The following is a 21,577-nucleotide window of genomic DNA, read 5'->3' on the forward strand; positions in this document are numbered from 1 at the left end:
ACCAAGCGTTCAAGACTTCATGACCACAGAGGTCAGGGCGACGGCCTGTAGTCATTGAGTCCTGTGATCTTGGGTTTTTGGGGACGGGATGATGGTGGAGGCCTTGAAGCAGGCTGGAACGTGGCATGTCTCCAGGGAGGTGTTGAAGATGTCGGTGAACACCGGAGACAGCTGGTCCGCACAGTGCTTCAGGGTGGAGGGGGAGACGGAGTCCGGCCCTGCTGCGGGGTTCTGCTTTTAAACAGCCTGTTGACTGCTCTCTCCAGGATGGCGAGTGGCGCAGCTGCGCTGATGGAGGGTGCTCCAGAGGTGTGAGCCCCTGATGGGCTGGGGAGGGTGGGCTGATGGTCTGTGGCATTTTGGTGGGGGTGTAGGGGATGGTCTCAGGACTGCTCCATTGTCTTTCAAAGCGGCAGTAGAACTCATTTAGCTCGTCTGCCAGAAGCACATTGTTCATGGAGTGGGGTGATTTGGGCTTGTAGTTGGTGATCTGCCTGAGCCCTCTCCAGACAGAAGCAGAGTCGTTTGCTGAGAGCTGCTGTTGCAGTTTCTCAGAGTACAGTCGTTTAGCATCTCTCACCGCCTTGCTAAACCTGTATTTGGACTCTGTGTACAGGTCCTTGTCCCCACTCCTGAATGCCTGGTCCTTCTGCAGTCTTAGCTTCCTGAGCTCCGCTGTGAACCAGGGTTTGTCGTTGTTATAACTCACCCTGGAGCTGGATGGAATACAGCTGTCCTCACAGAAGCTGATGTAGGAAGTTACAGCCTCTGTGTACTCATCCAGGCTGTTGGTAGCAGTCCTGAAGACATCCCAGTCAGTACAGTCAAAGCACGTAGATCATCCAGAGACTCACTGGTCCACTTCTTGAACTTCCTCAACACAAGTTTGCAGAGCTTTAGTCTCTGCCTGTATGAGCGAATCAGATGAACCATGACGTGGTCAGAGTTTCCCAGTGCAGCTCGAGGGACGGCGTGATAGGCCCTGCTGATTGTTGTGTAGCAGTGGTCCAGAATGCTCTTCTCTGGTAGGGCATTTAATTAACTGTCTATATTTAGGAGTTCGTGGCTGAGGTTTCCTTTGTTAAAATCCCAGTACAATAACTAAAGAGTCCGGCATGGCCCGCTTCACACGTCGTATCTGTTCAGCGCGTGTCTGTCGTGCCTCCTTCACGTTCGCATGTAAACTCCGGCCAGGATGAATGAAGCGAACTCACGTGGGGAGTAGAAGGGTTTGCAGTGAATGATAAAAGATTCCAGGTCCGGCGAACAGTGCTGTAGAATCACCGTTACGTCGTTGCACCAGCCGTTGGTGAGGTACAAGCAGATTCCTCCACCCTTTTTTTCCCGGAGAGCTCCGTTGAACAGCTGGAAGCCAGCGAGCTGGAGCGCAGAGTCTGGTATCGAGCCACTAAGCCATGATTCCGTGAAACACAGAACGGAGGATGAGGAGAAGTCTCTGTCTCTCCCCACCAGCAGCTGGAGTTCGTCCAGTTTGTTGCACAGTGAGCGGACGTTGGAGAAATATGCCCGCAGCGCTGTACGAGATCCCGTTTCCGTGGCAGCACAAGCGCGAAGCGTTTCCTCCTCTCCCGCGCGTTTCTGCGCCGAAGGTGAGCACACCTTTTACAAAAATGTCCAGTAACTCCACAGAAGTTAAAAACGTTGGAAGTAAATCCGCTGGAGTTGTTCCCCTGATGTTCAAGAGCTCTTCTCTGGTGAAAGAGCTCTGGGAATCCCAGCAGAAAACAGTATTTAAAACGAAAACAATAAAAAACATCGCGCACCAACACACCGAGGCGACCTTTCGCGGCGCCATCAGCTTACACAACTGCACAACTGCACTTAGGTGAGAGAGGAACAACACTCAGTGGATATGTGTCTGATGTTATTATGATCACCGCCAGGAGAATCCCGTGTGCGTGTTATGCAGTTATCTGCATGGATTAAAATCAGACTGTATCTGTTGCGCGAGACTTTAGCCGATTGTGGGTGGAGCTCATTCATTCACGCGACACAGCGGTGGTGGTTGCAGACACACCTGGCGGAGGTCTGCCCGACACCGAGTACACGTTAGTAGTTGTACATTAAATATGATCGTGTTGCATTGAAATGTCCGTTGCCTCAGATATACTCACCAACTTCATGTTCTCCTGGGTTGTCAGAAATCTCTATGGCATAGAGCTTGAGGCCACTGTGGCTCTTTCCTATGTTATAGATCCGGGTGATGTTGGGGCACATGTCATTGACCACCTTCATAAGCTGTAGAAGGTAAATAATGAAGCATCAGCTCTTGATAAATATACAAATCAAGTTCTTGGATTCAACTGTTGGACACTCGGTAAGGATTATTTCATGTTAAAGCAACACTTCGGTCACAAAAAGGACATTTAGCTGCTAATTCGACTCCTTTTCCTTATGTGAAACCATGGATACAGGACTTAGAGCTCCGAGAACGTATTTTCCTCAATGCGCCTATTACTATGATCAATAGAGTCCTGCACGGACACACAGCTTAACACACAGCTTGGCATCAAGCTTAACACTTTATGCCAAGTTTTCAAGTATTTTAATTGGTTGTACTACTACTTTATGGGAACTTGTCATTGGACATTTCAAAAATAATATCCCCAGTGCGGTGTCAGAGACCATAATTAATAAAATTGGGGAGGGAAGGAAAAGCAGTCGAGGTAATTAGGAAGAAAGCCTCGTGGAAGAGCTGATTAAAATGGCAACAAGTCATCATGTACCTACGTGGGCATGAGTGGAGACACAAAGAGGAAGTGCAGCAGGAAAAAAAAAATAACAAGCTGTTAGGAAATATGTGTTTACTTGCTCTTCCAGCTGCTGCAGAAACCATTAACCAGTAAGGAATGATGGGGTTTTAATTAAGTGGTTGACTTTGGACTTTTCCAACCAAGCTAATCATTGAACAAACATCTGGTTGTGTTCATAAAACAAGGCATTACAAGTCTGCCGTGACATTCTTGCTTCTGGTTTAATAAAGCATTCCCTCGATACATTTACCTAGATTGTATTGGCCAGGATCAAAAGAGAGAATACTGTCTCGCGCTGTTTTTACATACACCATCTTCACTTCATCACCAGTAATTGGTTAGTGCATTTTCAGGCTTTATCTAACGCATTGATTTATTATAAGGTAATAAAAGTGATGAATTACAGCCAATATATCCACCATCACATCGAGGGAGTAGAAAGCTAAACGACCTGGATATGCAACACAAGGGCGGCCCAGGGTTTGGTCCACATCCTTTAGTTTTATGCCAAGGAATCTTGAGTCTTATTGACGTCTCTTTATACATTCATGGCCCAAAGTTCAAAAGCAAGAGGCAGCAAAAAGCCTCCATGGCGCTGCTCAGGCCATTGAAATAATGGGTTTAAGAGCGCGGTGGTTCTGTTGTCTTGGTTTGTGTGAAAGACTTTTTATCTGTGAGCCACTGGCTCAGCAGTCGCCATGTTGAGACCATTGAGAGACGATAGATATCCTGTGAATTTAAATCTAGCACCTTTAAACTAATGTTGTCATTGAAAATAAGTTTCTTGAAGGGGATGTGCCAGGGTAATTTTAGAAAGTTTTAAACTATACCCTCGCTCTGACAATACCAGTACCTCCAACATTCAGTCGTGCTTTAACCCTCCTGTTGCCTTCGGGTCAATTTGACCCGATTCGATATTTAACCCTCCTGCCGCCTTCGGGTCAATTTGACCCGATTCAATGTTTAATGTCGGTGTTCTTTCGGTAGTCAACAAACAAACATAAAGTACCTCACACTTAAACTTGGAAAACAATATTAATTCTAATAATTTTCTGGAGATTTTAATAGCTAGGGTCATATTGACCCCAAGGGTAAAATATGTCAGTAAATATAAAGGTAACAGGAGGGTTAAACATTGAATCGGGTCAAATTGACCCGAAGGCAACAGGAGGGTTCAGAAAAGACTTTAAGCAATATGAGAGATATCTTTTCACTTCTCTCATGGGGCATGTACTCTATTTGACGAGCCACAATGGGCTTTTTCTACTTTGAGGTTCTGGAGAAAAGAAATGTCAAGAATGAAAAGGCTTTAGGAATTTTAAAAATAGTCATTTTCTTTGTGAGGGTCTACTGTGGCTGGACACCCTGTGTGACACACATCAGCCTCAAAGAAAGAAAGATAAAATAGTAAAATACAAAACAGTCAATTCATGAAATTGTAATCCTGGCATTTCAGGCTGTCACGCCAGAACAAAGAAGCCGTTACAGTGAGCCATAAGTTCAGAGCATTAATTGGAATAACAACAGCAGTTTAGGACACCTGTAGTCAACCGTTTAGCACAGGGCAGCTCGACATTAGACGATTGCGATTCACAGCACTTGTTCCTCCACAACCACTCAGTCAGAGTGTAAGCAGTGACAGATACAGCTGTCCTCCTCCTCAGGACACACAGGCTACTGTTCACGACAACGATATTAATAAGTACTGACACAAGCCAGGGGAAGCTGAATGCGTTTTCATGTAGATAGCGGCGCTCCCTTCATTAGTTACCGTAGTACACTTTGTTCTTGAAAAAGACACTAGTTATCTGGTGTCGGCTCGCAGTTGCACAATACGTTGTATTGCTCTACGCTTTGGTGTCTTTGAAGAGGCGGGTGGCTTATAGCTGTTCTCTGCTCACTGTGACTCACCTGCCTCATGTCTTTGTAGCTGTGGTGTCTGAAGTCCAAGTCGTCTGTTGTGATGACTTCGTTGCGTCTGTGGTAATAATTATTGGGATCTGTGGGCAGGCAGAAAACAAACAAAAAAAGGAGGTGGATGAGTTATTTTTTGTTTGCAAATGATCAAGGGTGTTAGATTGAAACGATAAATGTCGAGCAGCTGCCGTCTTTCCTCCAGTTTTGGTTCAGTTCAGCCAAATTACAAATCTCTCTTACCTCCGTTGGTACACAGCCATGCAGAAAGAGTTGGTCTATTGTGCCAGGGTTTTAAGATTATCTGCCGCCGCATCAACACAAAGGAAATTAAATCATTTTAGTTTGTAATGCTCCTTGCACTCGACAATGTCCCAGATACCGTGGATAATCTCAGTAGAAGTTTGGGGTCAATTACTTCAGTAGAAAATGTTCCTGTCAATATCCTCCCAAAATCTCAGCACATAAAAACTAAATAATTGTAATTGCAAGATACCAGTAGAGGAAAGTACGGCAGGTTTGTTTTTTGGGTGAACTGGACCTTTAACCAAATTACTAATGGAGATCCAAGTCAGCTAAAAAAGTTTAGTACTTTTTAAAATGGACTTTATTACAGTTGGTTTGCGTCCTATTACCGACTGGCAGTCATTGTCGTCTTTTTTTAACCATGACGTGAGTCTTTGCCTAATCATAACCAAGTGTTCATTATATCGTTATTATTATCATATCGTTTTCCTACATTGAGTGCCCATTTTTAAACATGGGCGAAGACACCAGAAATAGGCGATAGATTCCTTTCTCATTGCCAGTAGACGAGAATCTGGTAGCTTTGATGAGAGAATATTAAGTGTATGTTAATAAATTATAACAATCTTCCAGTTGATCATTTATTGTACATTAACTTTAAAGCGTGTGAATGCTGATCTTAATATTTCCGACTGAAGACAAAAGCAAGATGATGTTGGGAAATATTGGGAAAGTAGCTTTTGTAACTGTTGAAAATAGTCCCCTAACCTTAAACAAGAAGTCATTTTAATCAAAATCATGAACGTTCTCTAACTCTATTTGGTTGTGCCAAGACCTAACCGATCCATAATCATTGCAGTGGTCGATCAGTCTCTCTAGTCCTAGATCCTGCATCATCCGGACCTTTTGACCCTTCAGTGGCAGCAAACATTCATGCGTCTGCTTCGTCACCTGGCATCGGACAGCCAAGGATCTCCACTCTCATACAGATACTGCCGCTCTGAAACCAGGACAGAGGGTTGACTCGGATGTATCGGCCGACCACTGGCGCTGGGAAGATGTTCCGGACCGGGATCTCTTTTTCCCTATTGCCAGTGAAGATCTACTGAGGCAAGCACAGTTCTCCAGTCGGTGATTACAGAACAGGGTGTTTTAAATGTGTTTATAAAGTGAACCTCAGTTGAATTTCATTTTTCATGCACAATGCCTTTTAATCAACAGACAAATGAATTCGAGAACGTCTTTTATTGTACCGGACTGATTGTTAAAAGACAATGTAAAAAAATCAAATCACATTCATTAGTCACCGTGTATAAAAGACATGAAACAGAGTAGATTAAAAATTAAAGGAATAACCAGGACCCCAAAAAAATATATATATATTCTATGCTCTGGTAGACATAACTCTAAAGCAAAAACACACGTTCATCCACCTGTAGAACATGATTAAACCTCGATACCGCTGGGTTTTTATTGTAAATTGTATCACCCTCTGTAATATTTCCTCCCTGCAGCTTCTGGCATTTTGCAAGAAAAACATTGCACTTGGCATTTGACATAAAAGGTGTGTGTGTGGGTGAGCGGGGAGCTTGGAGACTAAATTACTGCAGGGGCATTATCTCCCACATCTACGACGTCACCAGCCAAGGGAGTGTACAGTTACACCAACATTTCATTAACTGGGACTTGAACAGCCTCGATATGATCTTCCTCAAAAATATAATCTGATTAGCATGTCTATTGATAACAGGATTATTAATACCGTTATTAATTTACTGACTTAATTGCTGCTCTTTTTTTTTTTTTTTACAATAAATGCCTGTATTTGGGTTCCATCTATTCAATTGCATGAAGTGCCGGGACATAACTCTGACGATGAGCCAGGTTGAGGTTCCCATCAGCTTGAGGATTATCAGTATTTGGCTATTGCCTCCAAGTTTATTAAGCAGAGATTTACATATTCCTCTGAAATTGATATCAGGCAACTATGATTTTTTTTCCCCATTACGTTCCAGTCAACAAGAGACAGACATAACAAGACTCCTCATGGAGTTAGTCTAGGCGGAGAAAGAGTAATAATGCTTTTTGATGTCATGACTTACTAAATCCTCTGAGCCGTTCTTCAGTGTAATCCAGGTGTGGCTGTCGTTGCTCACCATGACCTTGTACGAGGTCACCCAATCACTCCTGTCGGTGTGAGGAAAAGAAGAAATATCCCATCAGACTGAATCCAATGCAAAGGAGGTGACTGTGAGAACGTCGCTCAGCACACGTCCAGACACGTTTAATTCTCACAGGGTGAAGGTTCGTTTAAAAATAGAACAACTGGAGAGGAAGTCAAATCATCGAATCATCACTTGAGCCTGCTATCGCTTAAAGTTTTGCAACAAGACCAAAATTGAAGTTTGTCATGCAGATGTTTTCTTTATTTTAACTGGTTGAGTTTTGGTTCTGGATTCCAGAAAACGTTGGCCCCGTGAGCACACTGAATCTCCATTTTGTTTCATTTCATTCGTTGATTTAATTGTTTGAACAAATCAGAAACACTGGTGGTTAATCAGGAGTCTACAACCAGTCCAATAATGCACTGTATTATTTATGTGACTGATGCTATTGACAATTCAAACAAGCCATGATGTCAGTTATTAGATGAATGGCTTGACATTTCGTTTCATGCTCAGGTGCATTTGAGCCGAGCACAAACACTGTACTCAGCTCACCTGGCTTTTTCCAGATAATTGTAACTGAATACCTATGAGCACCTCTAAAGCTCTTTTTTTTAATGTATCCGTACACAAGCTGAATAGTAAAAAAGGACAAGCTGAAGTTGCACGCTATATATTTTCTGGAGGCTCTGCCAGTTGCCTGGCAACCTCACGATGAAGACAAGACACCAATATTATCTTACTTTAGTTAAGAAAGCAAAGAAAAACCACAAAGTGCACTATTTACCAAAAATCAGATTATTCATTTTACGAGTAGCAATTTAATTTTAAATTCAGTCAAATTTGAAGTGAATTAAAAAAAAAATCCAGATAGTTTTACCAAGTTGCTTAACAGACCATGCATGGCAGGTTTTAGCCAATCACAGCTGCCCTTCCTGCAAACCACGTTTGTGCGTTTGTCATTTTAAACAATTTCCCCTCCCTTTACCGGCCTATTGGCTTCCATTAATTTCTGTACTGTACAAAAATCTATTGGTCCATCTGTAGAACTTGTTTGAGTCAGAGCTGTACCATGTGAGCAGGTTGTAGGTTGACAGTGACTCCTGTGCTTTTGGATGAAGACATCAGTGCTGAGCTGGTCCAGCTGGGTAAGAATTCCCAGTTCTGCTAATTAAAGCCCCGTTAGAGACAGAAGCCCCTGAGCTGGCATCGCAGACAGTTACATGCCTTACAACGCTAATTGCGGGGGAAATTCTGTCTGAAGCTGGCGTGCTCGGCCTTGAAGGAAAATTACAAACACAGCCTGATAAAGTTTCTCCCCTTGCTTTCCAACTACACAGCAGTTTCCAGAAGTTTGTGCTCACCCTTTCCAATTATAAAGCACAAAGGCCAAAAGATGTCAAATAAAGCAAAGTCAACGAAAACGGTAGGTAGATAAAGGGAATTATTTCCCCTACCATCTACCTACCATTTTATTCATAAATATAGGACCTTGGTTAAATGTAATACTTTAGCTTATTGCTTTATTGTTGCCAATTCCTTTCAGGAAAAAGGTATCATCAAGATGGGTGCCTCTTTCTTAGAAGGCATACATATTTGAAAATGCTACCCCAAATGCAATTAACAAAATACAATGTAGGTATTGTGGAAAAGTAGAATTGGGAAATAACAGCTGTCAAATGAAACAATAACACCGGATAAAAAACCAACCATTGTCTAAATGGGATTTTTAGGGTGATCAACATTTTAACTTTGCCCTAAAAACAGTACTAAAAGATACCCACTGGTCGGGTTGTAATTTCATATAAATAAATATGTTTTCATTGTATACTCAAAAGAGAACTGGCAGATTAATGTACTTATGAGCTGAGGCAGTGGGAGGTGAGACTATACCCATTGCTTTGTATAAATTGCCATGGAGACTGGATGGAACTATAATTAATATCTCAATGAGCTTCACAGACACCATGGGCAGCGCACAGCAGATTCCTCACATGTCGGCAAACACTTACTGTAAATAAAATTAGAATATATAGTTTAAAACATATCCCTACTTGTTATATCGCTCTTGTTGTTCAGATGTGATGAACAAGCTCCCAATGCAGTACAATATTTATATAATGGAGTGACCTTTTAGCAGAGATGAAAGACATAGGCTGTACTCAAATTAGACTCATAAAATCTTTAATTCCAGTGAGGGGATTAGAAAAGACTTGTGAAAAGGGCAAACAGCAGAGAAAGTTTAGCTCCAAGTGGACAAAAGTCTAATTTTCCAGTTGGGTTTACAGGAAAATCCAAGAGTCATTTAGAGTTCTGGAGCAAGTATTGCAGTCCGTGTGCTCCCAGTTTTTATTTCCCTGGTTAATTTGAAACTTGTACCGTCTGTAATTTTATTTTCGGCTCTTTAGATTTATATTAGCCACGCTGACCATATGGCTCTATGGGCCCACCATTTTGGTCTAGGTGAACATTATCTCAACACTATTGGATGGATTGGCATGCAATTTTGTACAAACATTATTGCACCATAGAGGAAAAACCCTCCTGACTTTGGCGACTCCCTGGTGTTTCCTCCAATGCGACCCTCTGGAGTGATTTTAGTTTTTAATCCTCCTGTTACCTTTACATTTACTAACATATTTTACCCTCGGGGTCAATTTGACCCCAGCAATTAAAACCTCCAGAAAATTATTAGAATTAATATTGTTTCCCAAGTTTAAGTGTGAGGTACTTTATGTTTGTTTGTTGACTACCTAAATAGCCCTTTAAATATATAAAAAAGTTGATATTTCTTATATGTTTGACACAGTGAAAAACAGCCTGGGGTCAAATTGACCCCAAGGAACACCGACGTTAAACATTGAATGGGGTCAAATTGACCCGAAAGGTAACAGGAGGGTTAATTGAAATTTCTATTGGATGGATTGCCATGAAAATCTGGTACGGACATTCATGGTCAATTGGTCTCAGCGGTACTTTGTGTTTGGTGCCAATGACCAATTGTTAGCATGCTTACATGCCGATGATGGACACGGTGACCAGTATGTTTGTTAAAGGTTGGCATGTTAGCATCGTCATTGTGACCCTTTTATCGCGCCGACGTTAGAATGGATCAGGTTATTAAACTGACATGGTTTTAATGCATAAACTATACATTTAAAAAAATACTTTCTTTGATCATTCTCATTTATGTACAATAGGCATTTATAATAAATGTGCAAGATTTTAAGCTATGCGAGAGTTTTTCTTTCCACGTCTACAACAATGAATGTCCTCTAATGGTTTTAAACAACCTTCACACAGACATCCCCAGGATTTAAGGCAATTGATAGAACTGGCATAATATCCGCTCCCAACGATTCTCGTCAGCTTGGACGAGTAAATCCTCATCCTCGACCATCTGCAACTCTCCCCGAATACCTGCTCGGTTCCTACTCACGACCAGAGGGAGCTTCGGCCTTGTGTGATGACCCCCGTGAACTTTGTCAGCCTCCTGGCATCCACCTCGAACCACTGCAGCGGGTCATCTCTCCCGGCGCACCAGGCCCCATCGTAAAGGTCATCTTCATAGAGGCCAGCCTGCAGGCCAGAAACAGCCCCGGGGAGCATCATTTTACATGACACAAACAGTCCATAGTGGCTGCAACACACCGGCTGGTCGTGTTAGTCGTCTCCGCTCGGCTTGTTTTTGTTTCATATTGAGCTGAGGTGTTTCGATGTGATCCTCTGAATCTGAAATATTCTGTGCAGGTAAGAAAACATGTGATTTAACTACGATGATAAATAAAACATGTTGAGTGTATTACCCACTTCCACGATTTTTACTTTTGTGTATACTTGAACTAATACTGTGATGTGCTTTTTGGCAATTGAAGCAGTGAGATCTGTTCTGTGTCGGGGGGGGGGGGGGAGAGAATTATAAAATGACATGTGCAATGTATAACTGTGTACTCTGCTTTTGAGACTGTACAGCACTGTCACTGCGTCTTCGCCTGTCTAGTCTCTTGGAAGTAAGCCGCTCTTATTTGACAGCAAGCAGCTAGTTAATCTATGGATTAATGGAGAATTTCCAACCATGGAACAAGTGATTACTTCTGTTCCTAATCCAGGTGCTGACCCAGAACCATTACTTCTTCAAATCTGTCACAAAGATCCTATAAATCTGTCACACTTTGTTTTTGCTGCAGGATAAGTATGCTTTTTTTAAAGCTTTCAAAATATTTCTATTACAATTATTACATTTTTAGAAGCCATTCAGTCTAGAATTTCAAGTGTTCAGGTTTTACTGTGAAGATGAATCTCCTCGAAAACTTTAAATTTGCCAAAGAACTGTTGGTGCCTGTAATCTCACTGGCCACGAGTCCAGTTCCACATCAACATCTGCTTTCTATGTTGTTCCTCCTGATTTACAGATTGTTCTGGAATCTATCTCTGTCCCTCTATGATTCCTGACAGGCCCTCACATACTTGCATGTGCACACACACACGCACAAAATTCCTTTGTTTTGTGGATTTCCTGAAGCTAAGTAATGCTAAGCTAAGTAATGACGCTTCCACATTGGCTTCCATGAAATGGTGAGATTTGTCAGGATACATTGCGAGCCCCCCTTCTGCTAGGCTTTTCCAAAATACCAACACTTTACATTCCTGTCTCACCTGAATGTTAAGACGACCTCTGTGCGCTCCAAGGCCGTAGCGTTTTGTAGTTGAAGCATGAAGCTGGAAGTCATCAATCTTCACTGCCTCCAGTCCCATTGGAGGGCATTCTGGGTGACGAGAATGACAAATTGGCTTGTGACGGTAATGTTATGCATCACGTGTTGCATTGCTCCAGGATCGATGCTTTCTGGAGAGTATAGCTACCTCACTCAAATGTGTCAAGCAAACAAGACAGCTGCTGAACTCTATAGTGCGATTTACAGAAAAGATGTAGTCAACCAAACAGACATTGTGAGCAATTAACTATTTCATTTAGATAATGTGAAATGCCCAAATTAGAGCAGAACGTGACTGTTATAATAGCGTTTCTTCACTCTGCCTCTGAAGCAACACAAACTCACGATGCAATCTCTTTACACCTGGAGTTATGTTCTCAAGCTTTAAAGGGAGGTCTCTTTTGTAGCTATAATTTGATCACCTGTAGGAGAGAAATAAAGAAATCATCAAGTGCATGTCACACTTCTGTCTGTTAACAACTCATTTCTGCGCCTTTAAAGGAAATGGAGTTGACACGCGTCAATCCTCATGGATGGTGAATGACAGTATGCTAAGCACATTTCCTTTTTGTCATTTTGCAATGCACACCTTTCACAGCTCTCCAACTGCACCGTGAATACATGATTGAATTGTCAAAATGAAAGGGAGAAAATGGGAAATTTCCGCAGCAAACCTGTCCAGCACGTTCAAAGGCGTTGGTAAAAATGATATGTAATGAGATCAAAGGAAGATATTTAAATGCCAGAAAGGTTTTGGAAAAGTAAAAAGTCATATTCTCATATTATCTGCCAACTGCATGTTTTTCTTTGGTGCCAGTCCCATTAGCAGAAATTGGATAAGCTGACAGAAATTGTGATCCTTCAAGACCTTTTCCACAACGTAGTTTCCTTGGAGCACTCCAGCTTATATTAAATTGCTCTTCTGACAGATCGATAAAAATTAAAATGTAGCAGAGGAGGATGTATCCTGACTAAGTTTGTTTTGTGGGTCAAGCTGCAAAAAAAAAAAATGCATCTTACATTTCCCATCCACGCCCTTCTAAAACACAGGCATGCTGTGTTTTTATGTCTCCAAGCCCAAACAGAAATAACCCTGATGACATCATTATGACCTGATCAGGAATTGTTGGCTTATTTTCCCAGACTTAACTCTCAGACTTGTTTCCACTTCACAATCGCATGTTCAGTACTGTAGATGATGATACTAGACTTTACTGTGAAGGTTTCCTCACAGTCCAAACACAAAGGACACGAGTAATCCAAGCTGCATCGAGTCCAACAGTTCGTATCTTTACTGGCCGCGCAGATGATGGCAATTAGCAGTAAAATAAATTACTAATCATCTTGCAATCAACTCCTTGAGTATGGCAATTATCCAGTAACACAAGCTGATGCCACCCCAACAGGTTGGCAGGCATGCAGCCACCTTCGTGGCCTTTATTTGAGAAAGAAAAAAAACAGTTTTTAAAAGCTGCACATCACCTAAGAATGTATATTTGCTGCTGGAAGGAGTCAATTTGAACAAATGCCTTGTTTTAAAGTGATTGCAGCAGCTGAGTCAGTGTTCTTATCTTTTACACTACAATACATATATCAAGCAGCGAGCATCAAATGAGCAGAGAAAGGTTGATGTGTAAAATCAGACCATGTGTGTTTCGGTTTGCAGACGTCAATAGAGCAAGAATTTCCGATTGGGCGCCGGTCTGTTTTTACATGCTGCACATGTTGCACATGTTGCTGTCATACAGCCAGGACTGACTTTGCAAATGCTCTCCCAGAAGTTGAACAAGCATAAAGAAGAAGAACAAAGTTATTTTTGTTGTATTCTGTGTTGCATGTGTGATTTGAAATATTCTAATGTGTTGAGAATATACAGTCTTTGATCCAGAAAGGAAGCGTTGCATTGTATAGCTGTTTCAGCAGCCTGGTATGTCTGAGACACGCAAGACCAACAAACACATGAACCAGGATTTAAAGACGCCACAAAGAGGATCAGCATCCAAAATCCACACATGAGATCATTTATGTTTGGTGCATAAAGCAAACACAGCTTGAGAGCAAATTGGTTTCTGCTGTAACACTTAAATATACGTTTTTTTAACAAGCCACTGGTTTGACCCGTTAGCGTAGTGTTCACAGTAACTTTATAGAGCAATACAACACACGTTGATGTTATGTGACCCTGTAATCCTATATACAAAATCCTCCTGGAACCAAACACTCCAACACCACAGGCTTTCTGTCAGGAGCCGTCATATAAGGGACATCCTGTAATTCGAAGCAGCCCAAAAGATAATGGCAACGTTTTCTGAACAGTGACCTCTGTGGCCACAAAGGACAATTGCGGGATTACAGCTCTGAAAAATTTGATAACGCCTTAAACCATTTAACAGCTCATTGTGACAGACTTTACTTATTGAAGATGACACTATGCATTTTTTTTTGCTATTCAGCTGCACAAACTCTGCTGTGATTCAATTCAATTCAGTTTATTTGTATAGCCCAATTTCACAAATTACAAATTTGTCTCGGAGTGCTTTACAATCTGTACACATAGACATCCCTGCCCCAAAACCTCACATCGGACCAGGAAAAACTCCCAAATAACCCTTCAGGGGGAAAAAAAGGGAAGAAACCTGGAGGAGAGCAACAGAGGAGGATCCCTCTCCTAGGATGGACAGATGCAATAGATGTAATGTGTACAGAAGGACAGATTTAGAGTTAAAATACATTCAATGAATATGACAGAGTGTATGAATAGTTCATAGTAGGCATATTCCACGATGGAGACCTCCACGATCCATCAGGCAGATGGCGGTGGGGAGGAGGAGTGGCGGAGTCTCAACAGGACAGTGGCGTAGTCATGAGCAGGAATTCCACGACCCAGACGATCCATCAGGCAGATAGGATCTATGCCGTCTCATAGGGTCCGATGACCCCATGAGACGTAAAGTCAAAAGGACTTCGGGAGAAAGCAGAGTTAGTAACGTGTGATTGAGAGATGAAAATTCATCCTTAAGGAGAGAAAAAGAGGAGATAGGTACTCAGTGCATCCTAATACATCCCCCGGCAGCTATAAGACTATAGCAGCATATCAAGGGACTGGACCAGGGCAAACCTGATTCAGCCCTAACTATAAGCTCTGGAGGAAGGTCTTAAGTCTACTCTTAAACGAGGTGACTGTGTCTGCCTCCCGGACTGAAATTGGAAGCTGGTTCCATAAAAGAGGAGCTTGATAACTAAAGGCTCTGGCTCCCATTCTACTTTTTAAGACTCTAGGAACTACAAGTAGTCCCGCATTTAGTGAGCGTAGCTCTCTAGTGGGGCAATATGGTACGACAAGCTCCTTAAGATATGATGGAGCATCACCAATCAAGGCTTTGTAGGTTAAGAGAAGAATTTTAAAAGTGATTCTTGATTTTACTGGGAGCCAGTGCAGAGCAGCTAGTGCAGGAGTGATGTGATCTCTTTTCTTAGTTTTAGCGAGAACACGAGCTGCAGCATTCTGGATCAACTGGAGGGACCTAAGAGATTTATTAGAGCAGCCTGCTAATAAGGAGTTGCAGTAATCCAGTCTCAAGTAACGAACGTGAACCAATTTTTCTGCATCTTTTGAGACAAGATGTGCCTGATTTTTGAAATATTACGTAGATGAAAGAATGCAGTCCTTGAGATTTGCTTTACGTGGGAGTTAAAGGACAAGTCGATCAAAGATAACGCCAAGATTCTTTACAGTGGTGTTGGATGCCAGGGCAATGCCGTCTACAGAATCCACATCACCAGATAATTGATCTCTGAGGTGCTCAGGGCCGATTAAAATTACTTCGGTTTTGTCTGAGTTTAACATCAAGAAGTTGCAGGTCATCCATGTTTTATGTCTTTAAGACATGCTTGAATTTTACAGAGTTGGTTGCTCTCCTCTGGTTTTATCGATAAATATAGTTGAGTGTCATCTGCATAACAATGAAAGTTTATGGAGTGTTTCCTGATAATATTGCCCAAAGGAAGCATGTATAAGGTAAATAAAATTGGTCCAAGCACAGAACCTTGTGGAACTCCGTGATTAACGTTGGTGGTTATCGAGGCGTCATCGTTTACAAATACAAACTGAGATCGATCTGATAAATAGGATTTAAACCAAATTAGTGCCGTGCCTGAAATGCCAATCGACTGCTCCAGTCTCTGTAACAGGATGTCATGGTCAATGGTGTCGAATGCAGCACTAAGGTCTAACAAGACCAGGACAGAAGAGTCCTTTATCTGCTGCCATTAAGAGGTCATTTGTAATTTTCACCAGTGCCGTCTCGGTGCTGTGGTGTTTTCTAAATCCTGATTGAAATTTCTCAAATAAACTATTATGATGTAGAAAGTCGCACAACTGATTTGCGACCACTTTCTCAAGGATCTTGGAGAGGAAGGGGAGGTTAGAGATCGGTCTGTAGTTAGCCAATACCTCTGGATCCAGAGTGGGCTTCTTCAGGAGAGGTTTAATAACAGCCACCTTGAAGGAGTGTGGTACGTGGCCTGTTAGCAGAGACACATTGATAATATCTAATAGAGAGCCGCCAATTAAAGGCAAAACGTCTTTAAGCAGCCTCGTCGGGATGGGGTCCAAGAGACAGGTAGACGTGTTCGAAGTAGAAACCGTTGAAAATAATTGGTCACGGTTGATAGGAGAAAAACCCTCCAAATATGGGTGGAAACATGTTTTCAACACATGTTAGACTAAATAACCCAAGAACATCTGTTCACCGAAACTCTGAATGTACTCGCTGGTCTAAGACTACGGTTTTATTAATTCCCTATTGCTAAAGAATTTCTCAGACAGATATAGACATAAGTACATGATAGCTTCAGCCATGAAAACATGATGTTGGGAGCCTGAGCCTTCCAGATCTCGACTGTTTGCTCTTCTTTGTGCCAGGCGTGTCTGCATGGAGTTCCCATTTTCCAACATGCAAGAATATCAAACTTTCTGCTCCTATTCCCAAGTGCCAAATTAAAAACGACAGCTTTTTTGTCTGTAGGTTTTTCAGCTTCAACATAAACACATAAATTCACGGTTGGCCACCGCAGCCGTTCTTAGCCTACGAGAATTATTACATTCAGCTTCCCATTAAGCCCGAAATATCTGACACTGTGAATAAGTCCAAGAAGGGCAATATCCCAACGTTCAGGGCTGTGGAAAGTCTGAGGTCAAAGCACATGTGTTTTGCCCTAAATCACGTTCTCAGTTGTGCGAGTTTAATCCGTCATCCAACATGACAGGAAGGCTACCGGAGCATCCTGGCTTCAGTTTAGCAAATATATCGCGATCCATGGAAGCCAAACACAATGTTTCATAGGCGGAGAAGACATCCATGGCGCTGTGGCTTGACTCCACTTCTAAGAGCAACGTCTTATATTGCCAGACTTTTTTTTTATGCTCTCTGTAACACTCTTCCCCTTTCCAAAATATGTCATCTCTGAGAGAGTTTGTTTCTTTTCTCCCATCCTAACGGCTTCTGTGAAAGCGGGGACATGGAGGGAACGTGCATTTTTATGACATCATGAATTTCCTATTTCAAGCGAGAGCGTCAGCGGTTGTTCCCTCACCTTCTTTTATCGAATTGTATTGGCCGTCTCCTTCTGAGATGCTGTTTGGGGTTTTCAGAGCGCTCTTCTCTGCCTTTTTGTTGCCTTTTTTCACAAAGGAAGAAAGGAAGGAAATTACATTAATGCAGGAACAGAAATACAAGTTTTTCCATTATTAAAAGGGGCTTGTCGAGGGCCAATCACCTTTAAAACTGCTGATATATTGTTGGTGACAGCAAGAAATGGATTCAGTCCAACACATTTGGATAGATTCAGGATTGGGGTCTGAACCTGTAACGCCCTGTTCCGTTTCTCCCGTTTCTCCTGTCTCCTCTGTGTCTCCTTTGCCTTGATTGTTTCATTCCCTTCACCTGCCCTCAGCCACTCCTCTGTCTCCTTCTCCTCCTTCTTCTTCTTCTTTTTGTTTTTAGGCGGCTGGCATCCAAACTGGTGCATTACCGCCACCTACTGCCTTTCTTTGCGAACTAGAAATATCTAGCACTTTATCCCCTCAAAAAGAAAAGAAAAGAAATTTAAATTAAATTTAAATTAAATTTAAATCAACTAAACTAAGAAGGGAGCCCTGTCAACTTCAGTGCCCTAAATTATTTTATTCAACCCTGTCTCCTTCAGATACTGCAGCACCCCCTTCTTCTTCTTCTTCTTCTTCTTCTTCTTCTTCTTCTTCTTCTTCTTCTTCTTCTCCTTCTCCTTCTTCTTCTTCTTGGTGTTTAACTATGGTTGGCATCCATATATTTGGTACATTACCGCCACCCTCTGCTCTGGAGTATGAATCAGACCGTTTGTCTCCTTGATTGGTTAATTCCCTTCACCTGCCCTCAGCCACTCCTCTGTCTCCCTGATTGGTTAATTCCCTTCACCTGCCCTCAGCCACTCCTCTGTCTCCCTGATTGGTTAATTCCCTTCACCTGCCCTCAGCCACTCCTCTGTCTACTTGATTAGTTAATTCCCTTCACCTGCCCTCAGCCACTCCTCTGTCTACTTGATTAGTTAATTCCCTTCACCTGCCCTCAGCCACTCCTGTCTCCCTGATTGTCTCATGCCGTACACCTGTGTTTTCTCCCTATATATTGTGCCAGTCTTTCCGTTGTCTCCTGTCGCTTTGTTGTCTTTATCTCTCTCTCGTAGTGTCTCTGTGTCGATGTCTCATTCCTAGTCTTTCTCCGCATGGTGATACCTCGTGTTTTTTTGTAGTTGCTTTCGAGCCAGAGTTTTTATGTTTTTACTTTTTCCGAAGTAAAGTTGTTTTTGTTTCACTCAAACCTGGAGTCCAGCCTCTTTCTCTGCACTTGAGCCTCACCCCGTGACGAACCCGTGACAGAACCAAGGAAATGAGAACATATTTAACTCTCGTGCTCCTTACATTGAGTTACAGTATGTCTCCCGCTCACATTTAACAAAGCTGCTTCTCATGAAAGATCTTTACAGTGGTACACGAGGCATGATGGATGCGTGTGCTTTCTATTCAAGAGTCAGTCAGGATTGGCCCAACATGATGGAAATCCTCCTGACATCTGAAAGTCTTCAGGCGTGTCTCATTCTGGGGAAAGGTTCAATGCTCAGCTCCAGGCTGCATATGTGGTGCAAAGCAACACATATAAAAGCCTTTGAGATATGATCATTTAGATGTTTGTGAGAAACAGGAAATATTCAAGGTGATTAAAGGTTAATCCGTAACACACAATATAATATAAGTAATTGTCTTTTTTAATATATATTTATATTTAAAATGATACTTAAGTACCTTTAGGCAGTACAGTAAAATATTGAAATAATTTGTAACCATTGGTGTTTTTGTCAATATGATGCTGTGTTATCAATAAAAAAATCAAACGGACAACTCTATATTGCACTGATTTCATATTGCTGCTCAAGTCCAACCTGAAGCCCAGATGCCTGAAACATGAGTTCACTGTCGACACAGCTGCTCTATATTATCTGCCACCAACCAATCAAAAGCCTTCACGTCTGTTCCTGTCCTCCAATTTGCCTCGCAGGATCTTAAACATACCTGCAAACCTGCTTCTGCATGTGCTGGGAGTCCCATATGGATCTGCACATGTCTGTATAGGCTGTAACAGAACAGCACTGCTTTGGGAAAAAACGTGGATCTACCATGTGTTCTGGCACCTACATGTAATGCCGCCCTGACCTCTGGCCGTGGGTGAGGCTGTTAGTCCCGCTGTTGTGGAGAAACATTGCTCTGATCTATGTGGGGTGGGGGTTAAGGAGGAAGACTACCTGAGGAGAGCATTGTTATTGTCTTCTTTTCTCTGCACATCACCACATGAATAGAATGCTGTTGGTCCTCTGAAGTCTGCAGCTTGTTGGTTGAGAAAACACAACCTTCAAATATAAATCAACCTGCAACTTTGAACATTGTTTTGTTGTTTTTTTCAGCCTTAAAGTCAAAGGAAAGTTAAATGTCACTTTAAAAGCATCAGCTGATGCAAAATGCCACAGAAGCAGGTGCTATTTTTTCTGTTTAGTTCCAAAGCATATCCTTACGATTTCTTTACAATTCGGTCATGTTTATTTCATTGAAAAAAGTATTACAACTTTAAACCTCAAAAAGCTCAAACGATTAGCATTGCACTTTCAACAGTTTTTTCAGAATATTACTTTCTTTTTTTCCCTCTTTTTTATACTTGATATTTTATTTAGGCATTTTTACAGAAATACAACCTTCAAAAGTAAGAATGCATAATAAAACATAAAAATAAAGTTAAAATTAACCATGCATCTGGGCAAGAAGGGCCATAAGGAAAGAATTTTACTTTCTAACTAAACTCTACCGTCCGAATAATGACTTAAATAGAGCACAATTACTGCCTTGGTGCCCTATTCTTTTTGTGAAGGTATTCTCTCAAAAAAAAAATTGTTGCTGAAGCAATATGTAGTTGTCATCTAAAAAGAGGAACGTTCTTTTACCTGATTTTGCATCAGCGGTAGTTTTACCCGTCTGCCTGCCGTTGCCTGCCTTTCCCTTGGGGACTTTCTTGGTGGGGTGCTCACGCCTGTCAGGTGTCGAGGCCACAGGCTTCTCCGGCACTTGCACCTGGTTGTGCTGCTCTCTTGTCAGCAGCTCCTGCACGTAGTAATCCTCATGCTCACCGGCAGAGCTGAGGTCTGCAAGTCCCATGAACAGTCCCAGCAGAGCCAGGGGGGTCAGGAGGCTGAGGCGCTGTCTTGTCATGACCCGGGGGATTATCTCCGGCTGTGAGTCCCGATGCCGTCTCCAGAGGAGCCTGCTGCTGCTGCGGCTTTGTGTCCCATCAACTGCTCTCTTTCCTCCCCCTTTCCCACCCCAACGCGGAGAGTTCACAAAGTTCCTTGAGCGCTCCAAGTCACTGGCGAAAGCGGCGGAGCCAGAGGGTCGATGGACGCCTCAGTCTGGGGGAAATGCAGTGAGGGAGGGAGAAGCACAGCGAGCAGGAGATGAAGGAGAGGAGAAGGAGAGGAGAGGAGAGGGAGACAGACAGTCCAGTTATCTCTTTGATGCTGGCAGGTGACTAAAAACAAACAAAGTTTTCTTTCTATCTTTTAGATTTAAAGCAGTCCATGCTACTGACACATTGCAGTTATTGTATCGGTGTGGGTAGAAGTGCAATAAGGGTCGAGATCTCTCTGGGAAACATACATTGACACATTCAGGATCTGCTTTCATCTCCATCTCCTCCCACTCCGTCTGGGGCAGGCTTTAACCAGAGGAAAGTTTCTTCTTTCCTGCGGGGGAATCAACTCGGGGGCTTAAACTGCTCTTAACCAGTTTGCAATTTTGTGTGCAAAGGAAAAGCAGAGGCGAGTTTCCTGATCCAGGCTGGGGTGTGTTTGAAGTCCAAACTGGCAGAACAAAAAGCACTCCCAAATCAACAGGAGCCGTCATCTTTCCCAGAGAGTGAAGCACACTGGGAGTTGAGTAAAAGTGCACCTACTGCTGTTTCACACAACATGATATCCCTTTACTGGGAAAGGTAATTTACGAGTTGCTCCTCTTTAAGCTGCCTCATTTGCTGAGGCTGCTCTAGTTTCCCCAAGCCCTGTTTGGACTCTGCAGTAATTTACACCTTAACAAGCTGCTGGGATAGATCGGGAACCAACTCTCTGCGGAACGTCAGTCCAACTGGATGCCCCGTGTGTCACACCTCATCTCGTCAGCGCTGTCTGT

At 42.5% G+C, this 21,577-nt stretch overlaps 1 protein-coding gene across 3 annotated transcripts in view; it reads right to left on the bottom strand.

Annotated features, from left to right (window-relative positions):
* The window catches only part of cpxm2 (carboxypeptidase X (M14 family), member 2), a 28,656-nt gene extending 7,649 nt beyond the window's left edge, over positions 1–21,007 (bottom strand). Inside the window, exons 1-8 of one of the 3 annotated variants that reach the window (XM_056429509.1) lie at positions 20,341–21,007; positions 17,410–17,493; positions 11,756–11,865; positions 10,539–10,678; positions 7,037–7,121; positions 5,886–6,036; positions 4,686–4,774; positions 2,136–2,259 (exon numbers count right to left, since the gene is read on the bottom strand). In XM_056429509.1, the coding sequence (XP_056285484.1) occupies positions 2,136–2,259; positions 4,686–4,774; positions 5,886–6,036; positions 7,037–7,121; positions 10,539–10,678; positions 11,756–11,865; positions 17,410–17,493; positions 20,341–20,605 (1,048 nt within the window). In that variant the 5' untranslated portion in view covers positions 20,606–21,007. Of the gene's footprint in view, positions 1–2,135; positions 2,260–4,685; positions 4,775–5,885; positions 6,037–7,036; positions 7,122–10,538; positions 10,679–11,755; positions 11,866–17,409; positions 17,494–17,592; positions 17,666–20,340 lie in introns of those variants that run through there. The other 2 variants (XM_056429511.1, XM_056429510.1) reach the window with 2 other exon arrangements.
* Positions 21,008–21,577: the final 570 nt, after the last annotated feature.

Source organism: Pseudoliparis swirei, chromosome 13 (genome assembly GCF_029220125.1).
Source record: "Pseudoliparis swirei isolate HS2019 ecotype Mariana Trench chromosome 13, NWPU_hadal_v1, whole genome shotgun sequence".
Taxonomy (NCBI): Eukaryota; Metazoa; Chordata; class Actinopteri; order Perciformes; family Liparidae; genus Pseudoliparis; species Pseudoliparis swirei.